The sequence below is a fragment of the Lissotriton vulgaris genome, chromosome 1_1, assembly GCF_964263255.1.
Source record: "Lissotriton vulgaris chromosome 1_1, aLisVul1.2, whole genome shotgun sequence".
Lineage (NCBI taxonomy): Eukaryota > Metazoa > Chordata > Amphibia > Caudata > Salamandridae > Lissotriton > Lissotriton vulgaris.
The window spans coordinates 969,396,789-969,419,064 of record NC_141685.1 but is presented as its reverse complement, the minus strand read 5'-3'; the positions used below and the strand labels follow the sequence as shown (position 1 = coordinate 969,419,064).

General features: G+C 42.9%; 1 protein-coding gene across 1 annotated transcript in view; it reads left to right on the top strand.

Annotated features, from left to right (window-relative positions):
* Nucleotides 1–18,154, top strand: part of LOC147748308 (coagulation factor XI-like) — a 62,072-nt gene extending 43,918 nt beyond the window's left edge. The window contains exons 9-11 of the mRNA XM_086960095.1: nt 3,095–3,254; nt 14,038–14,150; nt 17,965–18,154. Of these exons, the coding sequence (XP_086816221.1) occupies nt 3,095–3,254; nt 14,038–14,134 (257 nt within the window). The 3' untranslated portion in view covers nt 14,135–14,150; nt 17,965–18,154. The remainder of the gene's footprint in view (nt 1–3,094; nt 3,255–14,037; nt 14,151–17,964) is intronic.
* The last annotated feature ends 4,122 nt before the right edge of the window (nt 18,155–22,276 follow it).

Sequence of the window (22,276 nt, the reverse complement as noted above, 5' to 3'; positions counted from 1 at the left end):
GGTATCCTAAAAAAACACCAGACAAACAAGTTAACATTTTGATCCTTTGTTTGATACATAACGGTCTCTTTGGTCCTGATTCACAATGGTAAAAGTACACTTTTGCGTAAGTTTACGAGTATTTGCTATCCAAAAGGGGATTTATGAGAAGTCTCTTTACGAGTGCAGGGTCTCCGCACATGAGTAGATAAGTCTTTTCATGTGCAGAGACTCCGCACTTGTAGAGATATTTCTCATAAATCCCTTTATGAATAGCAAACAATCGTAAACTTACACAAAAGTGAAAGTTTACCTTTATAAATTAGCCCATCAATTTCTGGTTACAATTATACCCTCCAGAAAAGAGGGCAGTGGCGGCTGCTGCTTAACCGCGGTGGGGGGCAAGTTTGCGCAGGGTGGGGGGAGGGATTTATATATATATATATATATATATATATATATATATATATATATATATATATATATATATATATATATAAAATCTCTTACCTGTAGGCCAGTTGCCACCTCTCGGTCCTCTTCGGTTCTTCAGTCGACTGCAGGAGCTTGAAGCACACATGCTCCCAGGCTCCCCTAGCTAATCACATGCTGTTACAGCAGCATTGTGATTGGTCTGAGTGCTGTGGTTCGGCACTCAGAGAGGGACTGGGAGCCTGTGCATGGTCTCGGTGGAGAACATGCAAAGTGTGCATGTCTGGCCGGCCCAAAACATCCAGCCAAAACATTCATGTGCACTTATGAGACTGCTCACCAGTCCTCCTCCCTGCTCCTCTAACAGCCCAGTCCAGCCCGCTCCACCCCTAACCAGCTTAGCAACAGACAAATAAAGTGATAACTCATTGTTATTATCATTTTATTTTTACTTTTTGACCTGCTCACAGAGCAGTGGGGCAATGCTCCGTTACTTTAGCAGAGGAGCTGCTGCTGAGAGAGAAAGGCATTTGGTGAAAATCGGCTCCAAGCGAATTTTTCAGAAAAAGTGAAACACTAATGATCACTAATAGTAGGGACTTTTTGCTCTCTGTTGTGTGTGACCTATCTAGGAGATCTAACCCTCTTCCTGCCTGATACGAATACTAAAAACAAAACATACAATTATCACTTTGAAATTAAGATAATACTTTGGGGACATGGCCTACTGGGTTTTTGGAATTGCAGACAATTGTTTTGTCGTTGAAAAGGATACCTCCACTTTCATCCTCACTCCGGGGGTGGTGGATACATTTAGTATGGGTTAATATATTACGTTTTTGCTCGGATAAACGGAGTCATTTAAGAGGGTTTATCATTAAAATGTCGTAGGTACCAAACATGACATGTTTACCTCTCCTTGGGTAGGAATTACAGCCTATTAAATGTAATTAGGAATCCCCAATATTAACCTATGGGAGGGGGTAGGTCTCCCAGTAGTGAAAAATAAATGTTAGGTGTTTTTCACTACCAGGACATGTAAAACGTAAAATTACATGTGCAAACTTTTGTTTATATAAAACCCTGCTGTGTGAACTACCTAGGCCCTACTTTCTGTGCGACGCGTGTCATAAAGGGGACTTTAAGTCTTGTCAATTATGTTTAAATACCAAGTCAACATGGCAATGTGACCCTGCATTCAGGCTGCAATGACAGGCTTGGAAGATGTATTAAGATGCTAAATAAGTGGGAGGCACAGTAAGTACTGCAGGCCCACAGTTGCATTTAATTTACAGGCCCTAGGTGGATGGTAATCAACGCTACAAGGGATTTATGAGTAAATTAAATATGCCAATTTGATACATGCCAATCAAACTATGGTTAGGGGAGTGAGCACAAGCGCTTTAGCACTGGCTTGAAGTGGGAAAGTGCACAGTCCTAAGGTCAACAAGGCAATAATTGGAGGTAAGTAGGCTAAAAGTTTGCAAGTGACCATGCTGATGGGCCCAGGCCCATCAGTGCCCTTTCATAATCCATGGTGTCAGCAAATTTATGTGAACTTGGAAAAAAAATGTACAATTTGATTCAGGTTTTTTTCAACATTTTCTTGGGGGGGGGATACCATCCTCCCCCTCCAGTTCTCCTAGAAGAGATCTGATCCACTTTTTTGGCTCAAATGCTACAATTTAGTTCAGTATTGTACTACGCCATACCACTTTCAAAGATCAGGACACTAATATAGGTGTATCTAAAATAGATATTTGCGCTGTGGTATAAATCTTTTATTTTGAAACTTCAGCTATGCCAATTGTTATCTCATCCTTGTTAAGGTCAAGTGACTTCACATCCTCTGTAGATTAAGGATCAAAGGTCATATGAGATTGCTTACTTTGATGTGGTATTTATGTCAAAGGTGTGTGATGTCATTTCCGCTACCCCTACAATTTTAGTGAATTGGCGTCCATAAGCAGTTGGTTGGACCATCATTTATTATAATAATGTGTGTTTGAGTTCAGAGCTTGAGCAGCCCACAATATCGCCCTGAGAAGTCTGTGACCTCACTGGAAGTCCACATCTGAAGGGGTTTTACTTGGCCTGCTTGCAGAGCCATAGTTGGCAGGACTGCCGGTCCACAGAGGCATACAATCACAACCCACAAGGTTGAGACCCAGTAGCCCATGCTTGCCCCATGGCCCACGATCACAGCCTGCCAGTTGCACTACTAGAACATGTCTCTAATAGCAAACACATGTACAGGTTGCCTTCTTCATACCACGTGTTAAATCCAAATTTCTAATTTGCTGTAAACTTAAATGCTGAATAGAAAAACAAACATGTAACACTGTTTGTCTAAGTGCTGTCAGGTTCTGTAATTCGTATGACTGACCGGTGTATACTGATGTAGAAGAGAGATTGATTTTTGATTACCCAGTCAGACCCGAAATGTCCAGTGTTGAATCTTTCTTTAAAGTATGTGTACATTGGTACAATTCACTGCTCTTGTAAAGGGTCCCCCAAGCATCACTGGGGGAAACAGAGGGGGTCATCTCAATTCAGCTTGTAAAGGAAACTCTTAGAGGAGCTGACAGCACAGTAAACAAGAATCCATCAGACTCCATTTTAATGGTTCTCTAGGAGTGGAAGTGTGCAGTCCTTTCATCAGCTGTCATCTCTTCTCTTGCAGGATGCAGTGACCACATTTTTAAAGGATTGGACTTTCTAGGAAATGACCGTGGGGTGGTCAAGGTTGACTCGGACCAACAATGTCAACAGTTGTGCAAAGAAGATCCTTTATGCCAGTTTTTCACCTTTGTGGATGGCGACTTCTCTAACGTAGCCCAACGGTAAATTCTTTCTTTAAGTCAAGTTTGAATAAATGTCATATCACACTTTTATGTAACAAGAACTAGAATGAAATAATACATGAATATTTGTATTGCTTCTTGAGATGAGCATCAAGGAGCTCTAGGTGGCTAATGTTTTTTTAATTGCAATGTATTGGTACTCAGATTATCAGCATTAGATGGTTCTGATGTATTGTGCTATTGGTAGTGTTTCAAATAGTGCTCAGATCGCAGTTAACTGGTTCTGTGCACTTACAAACAGTAATGTGTTACAGGGACCAGGAGATGTGTACATGTGGTGGGTCAGTGTTGTATCCCTTTAACTATTGCTTGGAATTGGAATGCCTAGCGATGTTATGTTCTGTCTCCATGGTGCAGCTGTTGTCCCGTAGGGATTCCTGCTTGATGACTCGATCGGACAACAGCTTCACCAGAGTGCTTCCAAATTCGTGGGATTTACCCTTGCACTGGAAATTCAATAAACTTCTCTTCAACCAACTCCTTGCTTCATATTAATGTTAGAGATGCAACAGTCAGATACCTATAAGCAAGTGTGACAGGAAGGTTCTTCTGAACTTTAAAGGCCTCGTGCCATTCAGAAGTCTGAGGGTCTCACCAGGATGTTATGTTAGCAGATACAAAGTTTCTGTTTTCCCCTGTAGCCTCTGTCTCTATACATAATGTCATTGCTGGGCCATGGATTCCTCAATGATGCTATTCATGGCAGCCAATGGCTTGATTACATTTATTTACAAGTGAGTTGGCCTACCTACTTAAACCCTTGGGAGATATTGAACATCCTGGTGTACTGGGAGAAAAGTGCAGGACACTGAACGCCACTTCCTCCAATAGCCTTTGAGACAGGAAGTGCTTGGGATAGAAATCTGTTGCCGCAATTGAGAAAATGACATTCCATCCACCTTAAATTGATTTCTTGTTCAGAGGTCTCCTCCATTTTAAGTGTCTCATGTTAATTGTCTCTGTTATGTCAATTGGAGTGTGAATACAGCGTTCTTCTTTCTCTTTGGACAAGATGGGATCCTACTAGTCGATCTTGCTCTGTTCGGCTGCTGCGCTCCCTGAGAAGTTGGAAGAGTACTTGTTCATGGAATATCTCACTGCTGAGCACCTGTGCATGGGTGGTCTCGATCACTGCTGAGCACCTGTGCACGGGTGGTCTCTATCACTGCTGAGCAGCTGTACACGGTTGGGCTCTATCACTGCAGAGCACCTGTGCACGGGTGGTCTCTCTCATTGCAGAGCACCTATGCATGGGTGGTTTCTGTCACTGCTGAGCACCTGTGCATGGAATATCGCACTGCTCAGCACCTGTGCATGGAATATCTGTCACTGCTGAGCATGGGTGGTCTCTGTCACTGCTGAGTACCTGTGCATGAAATATCTCACTGCTGAGCACCTGTGCATGGGTGATCTCTGTCACTGCAGAGCACCTGTGCACGGGTGATCTCTGTCACTGCTGTACACGGGTGATCTGTCACTGCTGAGCACCTGTGCACGGGTGATCTCTCACTGCTGAGCACCTGTGCACGGGTGGTCTCTGTCACTGCTGAAAACATGTGCACAAGTGGTCTGTCACTGCTGAGTACCTGTGCATGAAATATCTCACTGCTGAGCACCTGTGCATGGGTGATCTCTGTCACTGCTGAGCACCTGTGCACGGGTGATCTCTGTCACTGCTGTGCACGGGTGATCTGTCACTGCTGAGCACCTGTGCACGGGTGATCTCTCACTGCTGAGCACCTGTGCACGGGTGGTCTCTGTCACTGCTGAAAACATGTGCACAAGTGGTCTCTGTCACTGCTGCGCACCTGTGCATGGGTGGTCTCACTAATGAGCACCTGTGCACGGGTGATCTCTCACTGCTGATCACCTGTGCACGGGTGGTCTCTGTCACTGCTGAGCACCTGGGCATGGGTGTTCTATCACTGCTGAGCACCTGTGCATTGAATATCTCACTGCTGAGCACCTGTGCACGGGTGGTCGCTGCCACTGCTAGAACTTGTGTATATGCTGAAGCTTTGCCACTGCTGCACTACTGCCCAAGGAGGATCTCTGTGCCTGTCTCCAGTGTGTCTTGCTTACATTTTGTGCCCCAGTCTACAATGTATCCCTATCTCTTCATCTGTGTACTGTGTACTGCTGTCACCGCTTGGACAGACATGTGTCTACAGTAAATCTGTGTCACCGCTATGATCCTCTCTACAGTGCACCTGTCACCACTGAGCTACTGCCTACAGTCTATCATTGTCATTGCATGTGTGTACAATGTATGTCTGTCACCATAGAGCTCCTGTCTACAGTGTATCATTGCCACTGCATGTGTGTAGAATGTATGTCTGTCACCACTGAGCTCCTGCATACAGTGTATCACAGCGATACCAAAGGGGATGATGAACGGAGCGCTTGAGCAAATCAAACACTCACCCACAGTCAACTGATCTGGGTTTAATCCATCATCATTCTTTAGCTCACTCCACCACCCCAGTTCAGACATGGCCATATGCAAAATCAGTCTGACCATGTGCCTCATGGGAACAGTGCAGCCCGAACTGCCAAGCCATGTCTTCCCTGGACCAGAAACAAACATCCTGGGACTGCTGTCGGGTTCATAACGCTCATCAGCCAGGCTATCTTGAATCCATTGGCAAAGTGAGCTAGGGACCCACGTCTGGGCATACCCTGCCAACTTAGGGCGAACAAAGCGATGCCAAAGGGGATGATGGACGGAGCGCTTGAGCAAATCAACCCCCCCAGTCAACTGATCTGGGTTTAATCCATCATCATTCTTTAGCTCACTCCACCACCCCAGTTCAGACCTGGCCATATGCAAATCAGTCTGACCCTGTGCCTCATGGGAACAGTCCAGCCCCAACTGCCAAGCCATGACTTCCCTGGACCGGAAACAAGCATCCTGGGACCGGCAGTTGGCAGTTTGGGCTGGACTGTTCCCATGAGACACAGGGTCAGACTGATTTGCATATGGCCATATCTGCATTTGTCACCCCGAGTGGGACGGGTATGCTCAGACGTGAGTCCTGTGGTCTCTGTGTCCCTGGAATCAAGCTATCCTGGCTGATGAGGGCTAAAAGCCCGAAACCGGTCCTAGGATGCTTGTTTCCAGTCCAGGGAGGACCTGGCTTGGAAGTTTGGGCTGGATTGTTCCTATCGGGGGGACAGGGTCAAGACTGATTTGCATATGGCTGGGTTCAAACTGGAATGGCATGATGAGCAAACAAACGATGGATTTAGGCCCAGATCTCTGTACTGGGGTGAATGTATGACATTGTTCTGCATTCTGTCCATCAACTGTTATTTTTGCAGTGTATCTCTGTCACTGCACATAGATGCAATGTATCTGTTTTACTACTGAGCACCGGTCTACGGTGCACCTCTTCCACTGCTGGGACTGAGGCGTCTACAGTGTGTCTGTCACTGCTGAGCTCCAGTCTACAAGATCTCACTGCGGTTGCGCCTGCTTATAATGTATCTTAGTAGTGAGCTCCTCCCTGCAGTGCATCTCTGCCACTGCACCTGTTTACAGTGAATCTCTGTTATGTCTGTGCTCCTGATTACACCCAATCTCTGTCATTGCTGAGGTTACAGTCTGCAGAGTATCTCTGTTTCTACTCTGACCTGTGCCTACAGTGAATCCCTGGCTCTGCTGAGCTCCTGTCTACAGTGCACCTGTCGTTGATGTGCTCCAGCCTACAGTGTATCTCGGTCACTGCACCTGTTTCCAATGTATCTCTCACTTTCGTGCTTCACTTCGCAGTGCACTTTTGTCACTACTGATGCACCAGTGCACACTGCATCACTTTCAGCGCACCAGCCTACAGAGTATCGCTGTCACTGGTTCTGACAGCCCACGGCATATGCCTGTCACTGCACCTATTTCCAATCTATCAACCACTTTCGAGCTGCATTCCTCAGTGCATGTCTGTCACTGCGGATACACCAGTGCACAGTGTATCACTTTAACTCTCCAGCCTACAGAGTATCGCTGTCACTGGTACAGACAGCCCACGGCATATGTCTGTCAGTGCACCTGTGTACAGTGTAGATCTATCACTGCGGGGGCCTGCTGCAACGGATTATGTCACTGGAACTCCTGCCTAGAGTGAATTTCTTTCACTGTTTCTATTCTGCCATTTCATGCACTACAGTGTTGAAGCAGCCCAGCACGTTGCCAATCACTGAAATGAGTGCTGTGTAATAATAGGATAAATGTGTTACCAGTGTGAAGTATCACAGTAGTAAAGTGACGTTTCCTTCTGCAAACAGTTCTCAAAGCTAAGTTTGGTGCAAGCTGCTCCTTCAACCTGTTCAATGCACTGAGGATGATAGGAGTGAGAGGAGGAAAGCAGGGTGCTGTGTGTGCATGAGCTTGCTGTGCCTCCAGCACCGCCTTTGCCCATTCAAGTTAGCCTGAAGTTTATTTGGAGTTTTCCATGACTAAGGGGTGGTTTACAGCTGGTTGGAAAGCAGGAAACACACCTCCCCAGCTAAAACCGAAGCAAATCCTGAATCAAAAACGTAAACGAATGGAATTTGAACTATATTTTTTATGACCAGTTAAATTGTGTGATAAGGAAGTAGATCATAATACATTTAAAAAAAATAACTTTATGTATTTATATTAAAAATCGAATGCTGGATATCAAGTACATGTATAAATAATTTGTATTGAACAATACAAAATAAACAAATTCAGAAAAAATAAAGCACGTAAACAAACCAGTAATAATTTAAAAAAGCATAACTGGTTATGATTGCTCCAGATGTTTGCCCTGAATAACTGTTTTCTTATGATCCAAACCATAGGTTTCACACCAGTTATAGTTACCTGGAAATTTTACTGACATAAAACCATTGAAATTCCCACGTTATAGTTAATTGGACTCACTATAACTTGCACGTGTAATGCACTGCTGATGACATCACATATTACATCACTCATGACATGGTCAGTGACATCACTCATGACATCACTGATGACACCATCCAGTGAATGTGTGTCTTTCAGATAAATAAATATGTTTTATATATGTATATGTTTAGGTCGATGGAAGAATATTTGTTTAAATTATTGTCTTAATGGATGTTTTTTAAAAAAAAAATGATTGGATAACTGCCTTATTAAGTGTATCTTAGTGAATACATATATTAGCGAGTAATGTTTAAATATTTAAATATATGTATCAGTGTTTCACTTTGTGTATAAGTGGCTGCATGGGTTGGTGAGTAGCTACATGTGTGTGTATATGGGTTATTAGATGTTTTTTTTAGTATCTTTATAATTGTCTGTTTGATTTGGTGGGGGTGTTACTTAGCACAAAGATGCATCAATGACTGACTCACTGTTTGTATGTGTTTTGAAGACAGCATATGTGTAGGATTGTAAGGGTGAATGAGTGTGTATATGTATGTGTTAGTAAGTGAATGACTGTCTCACTAGTGTCTTTATCAGTAACTACATATGTTTTAATGTATATAATTGAGTAAATGTGAGTGAGAGATTGAAAGAGTTCTTGTTTTAATAAGTATGTGTTTCTATAAGTGATTGTTTAAGAGAGTAAGTATGTGTAAGTTTCCTTAGAAGTAAGCGGGTAGTGTATGTATAGCTGTATATGCAAATAAATGGATGTTCAATAGTTTATTTGCATGTGTGAGTATGTGTGTGAGCAACTTTTGGAAGACTGTCGGTGTGTTAACGGATGTATAGATGTCTCACTACATATGATGAGTTAGTATATGTATGAGTGACTATATAGAAGTGTTGGTGAGTGAGTGGATGTGTATATAAATGGTGGAATTACTGAATTGGTTGTTGTATCTGGTATAGGTATGTCCACTTTTTTTTAAATGTTATTTTTTATTTTTCAAAATGTGTTTTAAGGGTTACTTTACAGTGAAAGTAGGTCAGTCTCTCTGTCACAAGGATGGTGTCATCAGTGATGTCATGAGTGATGTCACTCACCATGTCATGAGTGATGTAATATGTGATGTCATCAGCAGTGCATTACACGCGCAAGTTATAGTGAGTCCAACTAACTATAACGTGGGAATTTCAATGGTTTTATGTCAGTAAAATTTCCAGGTAACTATAACTGGTGTGAAACCTATGGTTTTTTGAGTGAATTTCAAATGTTTTTTAAATGCTAATTCCTTTCTATATCGAGTTTCTAACTTTTTTTTTTACAATTTGCTGTTTTGTGTAAGTATTCATTTTTTTTTTTTTTATATAATTTTTTTCTTTTGCGCTCTGGGTGCGCGCTCCGGTAAGCTCTCCGGTAAGCTTTCCGGTAAGTTAACCGGTGAGCTCACCTGAAAGCGCACCCAGATAGCTACTTTCGTTCGTGACGCACTCCAGCAATGCGTCACTTTTCTGTTTACAGATATGTCAGAAATACTGACGTATCTGTAACTCCTTGCGACATGATTCGTCATACATTAAATATGACACATCTGGAATGTCGTAATGAGTGCGCATAGAAAAGTGACGCATCGCACCAGCGGTGTAAAAAAATGTGCCTCGTTGCACTATATTTAAAAAGTGACGCATCTACCTAGATGCGTCACTTTTTAAATATAGCGCAACGAGGCGCATTTTTTTACACCGCTGGTGCGTCACAAAAAGTGACGCACAGGCGGCGCAAAACTGGCAGCGCAAGGCCTTCATAAATATGGTCCTGGATTTTCCCCGTGCTACGCTCCCCGGTGCGCTTCCGGGTGCGCGTACCGGGCGCTCCCCCTGCACAAATCGAAAAAAAATATTTTTTTAAAATGCCCCGCAGGACCCTATTTTAGCCCCCACATTAAACCTAGGGGGTTAGGAGGGGGTCTACCCTGCCCCCTTTTGGTCAATTCCCCCCTTTGTTTTTTCCATCTCTTGCGTCTCGATTTTACCGAGACACAAGATGGCGGCTGCTCCAGACTGTTTAGAATGTTTACAGACACCCGAGAGCCAATCAGCTTTCTGCGCGCAAGTCGCGTGTCGCGCCTGGTGCGCTCCCCGGTGCGCGCACTGGAGCGCGCCTATAGATATATATATTTTTTGGAACCTAAATTACTCAAAATCCACTGGAGCACATATCTTGAGACATAGCAAAGGCACATCAGGCTACCAGTCCCTACAATTTTGCCAAGTTTGGTGTAAATCCATTCAGCCGTTCGGGCTAAAAGTGAAATCGACCGCCCTATGGAAATTAACATGGAGAAAACGTGTTTTGGGACCCCCCTTTTATCTCGGCCCCCGCTTGATGAATCCCCCCCAAACCTTGAGGGAAGGACCGGGGCGCCGCGGGGCCATTTTGAGAAAATTTTCAGGCAGATTCGTCAACCGAAGCCAAAGTTATTCCAAATAGAATTTTGAGATTTAACATTGAAAAAAATCCTAACTATAACTACCTACTGGTGACCGCCAGTAGGTAAAATATATATATATAAATATATATATATATATATATTTTGGGTTGACGACTCCAGCAATATTTATCTATATTGAATTGTCCTCATAATCGAGGTATTTTTCATGTTTGTTTTGTGTTTGGTATAAGAACGAAGTTGCATCTAGTAAATTTCCACATGAACTTGACAGATAAATGACTGTTCACAAGTTGTGTAGGGTATTAATGCCATGTACAACAAAAAATACACTCATCTGAAAATACGAGAATTGTTCTAATAGCACATGCGCACAGCTAACTGAACTTCTTTTGGAATCCATATTTTTTTTAATCCTCTGCGTTGCGCATGTACACAGCATACTGGAAGGTTTCTGGGCACCCATTTTAGAGGTGTGTGGTTAGTGCGATTTTGGATGTAGAGAGTGGGAGAGGTTGGTTACGTTACGCCGCATATGCGTGAAATGTTTCGAGAGTGTTAGAGGAGTCACAGCTGGGCATACTTATTAGTTTGAATTCATCATAGTTATTACCTTGTGTTTATATTGAAGAGAAATGCCAGGTTTTTATTGCTTCTGGAAATGGAGGTGGCCTGCCCCTCCATACAGAAAGAATGGAGAGACTCACAAAGGAAGATACAATATTTGTCTGTCTTTAGTTATATGTAAAAACCAGAAACAGCATAAAAGTGGACTCCCTAAATATGATGGTGGACAATATTGTGTCTATTACCGCCTACAGAGCAGGGAAAAATAGCACTTCCACTAAACTATACAAAAGCAATTAGTATTTACTTCAGATGAATGACCATTGTCTAACAAGCATTGGCAAAGCCAATAGGTCAGACATTGGACATCACCCTTCTGGCAATTCTTGTTTTGTTATGGGTTTAGCAACACTTTGTTTTGGAATATGCACAGCTCTTGTCAATGTAAAAAATAAAAAAATTGTGACAGGCAAAAAAAGTTTTGGGTCTCAAAAACACAAATTATCATAGTACTATCTGTCGCTGAAGGGAACTACTTAATGAGTTAATTAGTCTGGTATTGGCTGAAGAAAGATATCAAGAAAGACCCAGGTAACGAAAGAGGGAAAAAGGCAAGAGGGAGGGCAAGAAGTTAAGAGAATGAGGACAAGATGGCAAGAAAGGAAGAAGGAAAAAGAGGGAAAGAGGGTGAGAGGGGAAGAGAAAGGGTAAGGAGAAAGTATGATGGCTAAAAAGAAAGCAGCACGGGTGGCAAGAAGGAGTAAGAGGGCAGGAAAGAAAGATGGCAAGAGGGAAGGCAACAAATGTGCAAGAAGGAAGGCAAGAAAGAAAGAAGGAAAAAAACAAGAAAATATGAAATGATAGAGAAAAGGAAATGGAAGGTAAGAACAGGAGATAATAGAAAAAAGATGGAAAGGAGTAAAGATGAGAGAAGGCAAGTAAGAGAGAAGGCAAGGCAAGAGAAGAAAAACAGGGCAATAAAGAAGTTAAGCATGAAGGAAAGACAGGAGGAAAGAGAAGGAAGTAAAGATATAGAGAAAAAAGAAGGAAAGGGTATTTAGGAAAGTAAAAGAAGGAAAGGGCAAGAAAGAAGGCAAAAAATAATAGGTAAGAATAAAGGGAAAGAAGGATGGCAAGAGGAAAAGAGAGGAGGAATGGGAGAGAAGGAAAAAAGAAAGGGGTAAAAGGAAAAGCAAGAGAAAAGTAAAGAGTGAAGGAAAGACAGCAAAGAAAAGAGAAGGGAAAGAAGGTGAGAGCAAAAGAAGGCAAGAATGAAAGGCAAAACAAGGTACGTGGGAAAGAGAAGGGGAAAAGTAGGAAAGAGCAAAGGAAAGAGGAGAGAGGGAAAGAAGGTATGAAAGAAGTCAAGAATGAGAAGGAAAGAAAGCAGTAAAGAATAAATAAAGAAAGTAAGAATTACATGTCTAGAGGGGGAAAGAAAAGGAAAGAAGGCAATAAGTCAAGAGAAGGAAGAAAAAGAAGGAAAGGAAGGAAATAAACAAAAAAAGAGGTTCCAATATACAATAACAGTGTCAAATGGACACATTCTGGTATGCTGTGAAACAGCAGCAGTCAAAAACACAAACCACTCCAAAAGAAATTTACAACATCATTGGCAGGAGATGGGATCTGATAAAACTGGAAAGTGTACCAGAAGCATCCTGCGATCACATCACGTTCTAAATACAAAGGCAAAATTAAAGAAATTATAAGGTAAAAACAAAATCACTGGCCCTGAAGGGGACTAGCTTGTGTGCAGGTGTGCTCGTTGTAAGAATAAAATGCAGTCACTACAAGTAAAGAGAAAATGTGGTTTAAGTAGACTGACCCACTGCTCTATGCTAAATTCTGTATTGGGCAGAAGCAAAAGCAACTGACCAATGGAATGAAGATTGGTGGCTAAAAGCCCCAATATGTAGGTATTGTACACATATTTAAGAAACATCAAAAGGTCTTGGCTAATGCCAGACCTAAAAATAGGACCAGGCAAAAAAGAATCAGGCAAAAATCAGTTCCTGTCATGAAACATAGCATGCAAATTGAACCCAAGCAGCCTTTCAAAGGGAAAATACCACATAATTATCCCCTTTCAATAACATTTCACCTTGAAAATTTGTCAGAATTTCTAATTGTCTTCCCCTTGTAATCCATTATACCAGCAACACATTAAAAAGAAAGAAAGAAATTGCACTTCCTGCTGGATAAGAGAAAAACAAAGCTTCACGGAGAAAAATCTGATCAAAGTAGCTATATTCAACTGGCATTTCTCTTTAAAATAATTTCCTGGAGGTCTGATCAAAAATGTGAGAATTATGCTTATTTTTTATCAGTTCACAAAAAGATAGTTTGCAGCAGTACATTTTTCAATATCAGTTTCTCAACATTTATTTTTGGGCATTTGTGGGTTTTGCTTATTAGTTGTGTCTTTTATGACTTTAATTTGAAGCTCAAAAGTCTTTTTCCTAAATCGGTGCAAGTCCTAAAATGAACGCAAATACTCTGCGCCAGTTTTAGCAATAACACCCGTAAATAACGCCACCAAGGCCTCATTTCACTCAATAAATTGAGTACGAAAAATGTTTGGTCTTGTTTTAGCAGTTGTAATTATTTTGCGTTGTGTGCACATAGAGCAACGTAGTAGTCAAATAATTTTTATTTATTTTTATTTTAGCTGTTTTATAACGCGCTCTGTTACTACCAGAGTATCCTGTATGTATGTACAAATATGGCAAATTATCTGCTAAAACCTAGTGACAATCCAGTGTAATACATAATTATATCAAAGAAGTTTAGAGCCTGTTATACCCCTGCTCCAAAATGGACATTATTGAGTAAATTGTAAATCTAACCAACGTGTTTTTTTTCACCGCAGGAAGGACTGTTACACGAAGAGTGTGATCGCGCTCCCGCAGCCTTCTCAGATAACAATCACAAAAGACGTGGTGTCTGGATTTTCGAGAATACCATAGGAGGATTCCATTACAGGTAAACCAGACATGACATGGTATGACAAGACACACCTGTGCCATCAGGATGTAAACTCACTTGCTATGGTTCTGGCCCAAAGGGTAGCAGGGTTAGCTGTCATGAGATTTATGCGATTTCTTTATTTTTTTATTGTTAATAATACCAATCTACTTGTAGATTGGGTACTAGAGGGCGACACAATAAATACCTACAGAGACTGCAATCTATTTACAAATATCTCAAAAGTTAACACATTGTAGGGAAGAAAGTGAATTAAATAGTTGATAGAACAAATGTCAGTATATCATGTGGAATTAATTTTGAGTACAGTAGGAAGGGAGAGACAGATTAGGAAAAGCAACAGGCGGCAGTGAGGGGCAAGAGGAAATAATAATTAATGAGAGAGTGGAGACAGGGTGGACGACAACAGGTGAGGACAGTGGGAGCCAAACAGTTAGACAATTGGGTAACTGGTGGTAAGGTGGGTTTGCGTTGTTTTCCTTAAATGAAGATCTTAATGAAATGTGTGGAGACCCAAGGCACAGCTGGATGATGGATTCTCTTTCCCTGAGAGCGGACCTGTGACCCAGGCAACCAGATGTGGACCTTGGCTGTGAGCAAATAAAACCTAGTTTAAATGAGAGACGAAGAAGGAAAAAACTGAACATCAAAAGAGGGCAACGCAGAGGGAGGAATTGAGGTCTAGAGGCTATTTTGTAATCAAATTGAGATAAATAAGTGCATATAAACTGTAAATTTCAGTCAACAGTTCGAGAGGAATACTTTTAATTTAGTCTACTAATGAAAGAAAAGCCTAAAATAAACCCACTTTGTAAACGGACCATAGTACCAATGGAGGCAGAATTCACTTTATGTAACATTTGAATAAGATTTCACTCAGTAGAAGACAGATATATTTAACGTATTTGAAAACACTTTGAACCAATAAGAAGGATATGACATGGTTCATTAAGGGTCATTCAAGTGCAATTGGAGACCTCCTCTATTGGACGCTTAGTAATTCTCTTTGAATAAAAACTTCTAGGAATACACCCAAAAGCACCAAGAGATGGGTCAGGAATATACATTAATCATTAAGACGCCACATTACTGAATTCTCTCAGGCTAACATGATACTGCAAAGTGTTCTCTTTAATTTAAGTCAAATCATTTGCATCCAAGGTCCTTCCACCAAACTCTCCTCTGGGGGAACAACTGGCACTTTGGAAGCTGCTATTGCACGTTTTACCAAAGGCCTTTCCTCTTCAGGGTTAGTTGAAAAAAATTAAATACTAACTCTAGAGAATGAACTGCATCTCCCTTTCCAGGTACTTTAACATAAAGTAGTCATTGGGTGTGAGCAGAACATTAAACTCTGTGGCTAGAATAAAAAAAGGTTTCAAAACACAACGAGAAGACAAAATACAAACATCACAGTCGGAAGCTGCAGGCTGAAGAATGGAGATCTCGAGGCCTCCATAAAAGCCCCTTCCCCGTAGGTAGACCAAGGAGGAGCTGAGTAATACAAGAGCATGAGGAGAAGAGAAATATGACTCCTGAGAAAATATGTCCCAAATGTTTTCTGGTGTAGTTGTGTTGGATAGTGGGCATCAATTATCTAACCTTATACTTGCCAGTGAGTGCAATATTGAAGCAGTCTACCAGCCATGGAAACCTAACAGTGAGCCACTTGTCCCCTCCCCAAGTCACCGCGACTCTCAACAATCAAAGTGAGACTGCACGAGGCTAAAGATTCAGCCTCTGAAGACAGACACTCCAGGAGGCCTATTAGACTGCTAGCATGTATACCACCCATAGCAGTCCAACCAGCAATTCCCACAACTTTTGAAAGAGCAGATTGTGATGGGGAAAGTTCAACCTTGAGTGACCAGATAAGATAACCCATTAAGAGATGTGTACCAGCTGCTGGGTGTTTTACATAGATGGATGTACGCTCAGAACAGATGACTTGGGGGTAACATCCATGGACTGACAACAAACACATCCGAGAGCCACTTGTCCCTCTCCTCAAGGCCCCACAGTGGTCCAAGTGAGACTTCTTGAGGCTAAATAGCAGGTGTATGAAGTAAGGAGTCCGAGGAGGCCTGGCACACTTCCAGCAGGAAGGCAAGCCTCAGGGGCCCAAAGATCTATTCCTCAAAATGTGGAAGAGTGGGTTGAAAAGGGAACATGTCACCATTGAGTGACAGGAGGAGATTACCCATACCAGGATGTGTATCTGTTTCTAGGTGTCTTGTAGGTAAGGATGTGAGTTCAGAACATGTGGGCCACAGATTATCACAATAAGACCTAGCAGGATGTCTAGGGTTGTGGCAATAGACATTAACAATATCATTGACTCAGCTGTTTCTTTTGCGGTATGGGCGGGACATATTGCAGAGAGGTTTGCCCCAATTTAAGTGTTAGTTTTGAAAATCACAGTTGATTCCACTGCCCGTTTCGAAGAAGAGCTCTGTTTCCACCTGGCCTTTACCTTCTCTGACTCTTTTCTGCCACTTTGAAATGTGAAGACTGACACAGTACTTAACAATATAATAAGAAATAAGGAGTCGAGCATCTTAAACCAGGATTGTAAAATCTATCAGTTTAAAATTCAACACATTTCTCAGTGTTTGTCTTTGTGGTACATGGGGGGGGGGGATGAGTGACACCACTTCCACCCCCCTGTGTGTGGTGGTGTCGATGATGCCTAACCAAGGGTCACTGGACATGCCTGACAAAGGTCTCATTTCACTCATATTTAGTTTCACTTAACACTTACAATTATTTTTATTATGATTTATGGCTGTAGCTTCTGGTTTGAAAATTGAGTTTTTATATAAAATGTGAGCTATAATTTGTCTTTATGAATGAAAAGTGTGAAAGTGTTTTTTGAACAAATGTCGAATTGTTTACATATGTGAACAATACATTTTTTCTATATTATGTCCACCACATGCATGCAATTTAATATAATTTAAAAACAATATTTCTCTAAAGGAATTGTTGTAGGCAACTAACTCCCCGGTCAATCAAATCAATCAAAATTGTTTTCATGCAAAATGTTATCTGGGACCAGATAATTACTTTGGAGTGCATAGGGCCTTACATCAAGATCAATAGTCTTCTTAAATTTGAAACATTACAATTATAACATATAAAATAAAATCATTTTTAACCACAGACCTCCCCGCACAACTTCTTCAATGATCTAGATTTCCAAGAGGGTCCTCCTGCATACTGAGTCAAACGTAATTCATTTCCATATTTAAAGTGAAAGGACAGTGCAAGCTTTCCCTCTTTATCTGCTCCCCATTCATCTCCAAGCAGCCGATCAGTGCCGATTGGTAAATAATGGTTGCCAATTGTCCAGTGTGTGATTTTCGCTCGAAGCCAGTATTGAGTTTGTTGGACCAGCAGTCTTAGCACCAGCCTAGTCTAGTAGTTGTCTGCATCAGCCTGGCCAGGTCTTTCTACCGAGTCCTGGATAATACTAGACACCATAGACCTAACTAGTGCCAGGTTTTCAGAGTTTCCACTGGTTGTGTATCTGAACTTAGATAAGTTAATATTTCGTATATGTAGATGCATGCTATGCAGATCTTCTGAAAACTGGACTTGGATCTGGCCTTCGTAAGGAAACTATGTTTTAAGACGTTGTGCATATTTGGCGGGCACAGAGCTTTAAAATCCACATTTTTTAGGTGAATAACCCATCTTATCTGACTTAGTAAAATGGGGACAAGGTTTCTGAGCCGACGTTCTTTCGAGAATCACACACGTCTTCTTCTTCAATTTACAAAGCTGACTTGTTCTAATCTTCATTTGACAGGTTGATGAACCCCGTCCCTGAGAGCTCCTGCTGGGGTCAGGAGAAAAGGCTGCTGATTGTTCCAGCCAATAACGTGATCGCACTCCACATCTGATATTTTGAGGTCTCCTGGATGTCGATAGTTGAATCCTTTTTTCTGTAGAAATCAATACTTTTTACATAAAAAAATATAAACCCAGTAAAATGCAAAGCTTTGAATTGCCTGGACTTTTATTTTTTTCGTTGCTTCTTGTGTATGTTTAGTTTGTCTGTAAAGCATGAGTTGCAGAACCTGATTGCTTCTAGGTACTATTGTATCAGTAGAGTGCACTAGATACAAATGTTTTGCAGCATGGACGTTGTTTAGATTCACATACTGGGCATATTCCGCCATCTAGAGTTGGAACCTGACACACCCCCGCCCCCACCCCCTCAGGCAACAGCCCCCTATGTGTGTGTGTGTGTAAACTCTCGGATTTTTTTTTTGCAGCGTAGAGATCGAGGTGTACTGAAGACGTATGGACACAGTAGCAAACGCAGGCAAGAAGGACACGCATTTGCAATGCAATAGGTCTCGCAGTTGTTAGAGTTTGAGCCATTGGCATTGTAAATGGCAATGGCTTTTATTTATGTGTTGTTTATTAAAACGTAAATAAAAGGCATTGTCAATTACAATGCCAATAGGTTAAACTCTTGCAAATGCGAGACCTATTGTATTGCAAATGCTTGTTCTTGTACCATTCAACCTGTGACTATTCTCAGACACTTCCGTAGCCAGAATAGAAGGGTTTGCACTGCAGGCCACCGAGGCACATCCGGATTAGATCAGATGACAGAACTCCCCTCACTCTCCGCTGGAACGCCTGGATAAATCTGGGGAGGGTTCTTTTTTGGCTTGGTTCGTTAATCAAATCAGAATTCCTGATGAGGAGGAAGTAGTTACCAGCCACTGAGGAGCAGAGTGTAAAGGACATTTCCACTAGAACTGACATTACGGTGGCTGCCAGCAGCATAACATTCAAATATTGCTTTTCACGCTTGGAAGTTTGCATATAGACTTTAAATTGAACCGAGCTTGGTCTCCATGGGCAGAAAGACACTGTGGTGTATGTTGTGGGAGCAGGGGTCGTTGAGGTGTGATGGCAGGAGGTGTGAGGAAAATGGGAGGAAGGTAAGGGAGTTTGGTGAGGAACATTAAGGGTCGATTACAAAGTCTTTAAGGACCTGATTGAGACCACGTTGGATGGGCGAGCTGCTGTTTGCATGACTTCGAGTCAAGCAGCTTCCTGCTGCACCCCCCGGAATATTGGCGCCCTGGGCTGGGCCTAGCTCGCCCATACCCAAGGCCGGCCTCCGATGCTGCGTTGCTCTTGGTGCCACACACAGCAGAGCAGCAGCCATGGCTCTGCACAAATGATAAGCAGCGAGCCGTGATGGAGACATCGCCTCTCTCTCTCTCTGCCTTGTCAGACCTAGTGCCTTCAACCCCGGCTGTGCGCCGCATCTCACTCTGATAAAAGGCGGAGAGCTGCAACGTGAGTAATGGCGGAGCCCCCCTGCAGCCCTCATCTCGCCGGTGCTGCTGGCCTGACCTCTGCTAAGTACTTGGTGATATGTAATGCTGAAGGTCACAGGTCAGAATCACGTGTGGGCTGAGAGTTTTCAACAGTTTTCGCAGCAGATGGACCATAAATCAGAAGGGCTGTGGAATGCGCCCTGCCTGTTTGTGCAGTTCCGGTGAGCGCTGGGTGTGCACTCTGACATCTTCCGTCGAAGATGATTTGTAAGAGAGCATTTGCATAACGCTTACTATCCCTGTGTTGGACGCTGAAGCGGTACACACACTTATATTTACTCACACCTGAGCACTTGTGAGCACCTGTGAACTGTTGAGCCGCGGTTGAGTCGCTGAAACCGCTGAAATCGCTGAAGCCGCTGAAGGCGTGGAGCCACTGAGCCGGCGAGCCGTAAGAGCCGCAAGAGACGCGTCTCGCGTCTGGTGCCGGGTGAGAGAAGCTGCGAGCAACGAGTGCAACAAGAGCGCTACGAGCTACAGGCGAGCTGGCAGGCTGGCTGGTGCCGGGCCGTAATGGTGGGCGTGACTGTAGCTTCAATCAGGGCTTTGCGCTTTTGTAAGTCTGCGGGAGCATACGAGAGCAAAGAGCCGCAGTGAGTTTAAGGTCGAGTTCGGACCTGGGCCATAACTGTTGCCAGGGACATTCCTGTTTTTGAGCAGAGCGGGGAGCTTCGAGAGGCAGAGACCCGTGGATGCAAGGAGCAGAGAGTTAGGTAGAGGGCAAGTGCAGGGCCGGCTCTAGGCATGTGCAAGCTGTGCACCTTCACAGGGCCACCAAACTCCAGGGGCCACCAGTCCAATATATATCCTTAATATATTAATCAACTGAGGATGGATACAAATTTGCGTGGTGGCCCCTGGCAGGGATTTGGCGGCCTCCGGCTCTGTTCCACTACTAAACACCCTGACTCCCTCCCCTCTTTACTGGCCTGCGCGCTCCGCCCCGCCCGGACTACCTCTTCCGGGCCCCCTACCTACGCTCCTTGCCCAGGGCCACCATGAGCCTAGAGCCGGCCCTGGCAAGAGGCAGGTGAGCGAAGGAGTCGGGGGTGGATACAGGCACTGCAGCCTGTCTTTCCCCGAGCCACCGTGCGTCTGTGCTCTCTAAGCAGCTGCAGTTGATCCAGCTTGCACCTCCGATTGGGTTTATGTTTTGTGGATGGAATGTAGCTAAGTGAGCCATTGTTATTGCTGCCTCCATAGTGATTATTGGCCCCCTGCTTGAGCTGAGTTGACAAGCCACCGCCATTACCATCACCGTCGCCATTATCATTGCCGTTATCATTGCCTTTAATGGAAGTGAGTCAAAACGGAGCAGTGTGGTGAAGGAGAGAGATAAATATAATATTAAAATATTAAGAGCATAATAAGTAATAAGAAGCAAAAGAAGCAAAAGGAGGGTGTTCTGAGTTACATTGGTTGCATTGGTCCTTGAATGTGCAACTTCTGATATCCTGCCAACGCTTGCCATTTTGTAGAGTTTTAGGTAAGGAAGGTGGGAGGCAGATTTGACTGTGCCTGTACCTGTACCTGTGTCTGTGTTGTGCTGTGGCAACTGTTGTACGGAGAGAGCAAAACGAAAAATATCAGAAGAAAAGGCTGCCTGATTAGATAAGGTCAATTATTAGTGTGAATAGGAATAAGGATGAGGTCTGGTAGACAGCGCGGGGGCCTACCAAAGCCTAAGCAAAGTCAAATGACTGAAGAATCTGCAATCGCACCGCCTCATCTGGAGAAAACATGGGAAATGGAGAGAATATGGAAAATAGCAGCGGCAGTGTGAATATAGAGGGGAATTTGTGTCAGCCAATAGAAGAGATGGCTTCATCTGCATCCTTTAACAAAAACGGTATGAAGTCTCCATATGTGGCGCAACCATTTATAAAGAGCTACTTCTTTAAGAACCATCAAAAACAGTCTGTCAATAATATAAGCAATATCACTGAAAGGAAAGATCTTAGTGGGAATGTTAATGACAGTGCATTATCCTCACCAGTACCATCATCATTGTGTAAAAACGGAGAAAAGAGTAATTATTCTGATGAATCAATTAGTTCAAATCTGTCTGAGAGATTGAATGCTGTTGCAGACAGCCAGGCCAGTCAGGATGGGTGGGATACTGATGAAGGTGATTTAGTGGAGAAGGTGCTGGTATCTACGTCCCAGCCATCATTTGTTGTAGAGCGGCAACAGGCAGAAGCACAAATTCATTCTGGCGCCTATACTGCCGGTAAGGTAGAGCTACAGTTGGTCAATGATCTTCAGATTACTAGTCAGGAGACATGTTATAAATATTCAGATGGGTGTAGTAAAGGGGCGGATGTAGTGTGTGATTTGTCTTCTTGTAGGACACTGAATGAAGATAAGGATGTGATTATGATAGATGTTGGAGTTGGAGTTGGAAATCCGGCTCACAAAGATGGTTTTATTGGACCAATATTGTTTGTAGAGGACTTGCTTTCCAGCCCAAATAACCGTTTTATTAATCTTGATAATGTAAGTCTATTTAACCTGGATCAGCCAAGTATAACTATTGAGAATAGCAGAACTACTAATAGATCATTGTTAGTTCCAGGTGTTGGCTGCACTGAGAAGATTAATAATACAAATGAGCAATGCAGCTTAGACTTAAATGGCCAGTTTAACCCAGCCGATATATCTTCATTACCTAAACTTGAGGGGAAGGCCCAGGCTAGCCCAGGCGATTTAGAAACAAGTGTGGCTAGTCCTGAGCGGGGCCTATGGCATTGTCTTTTA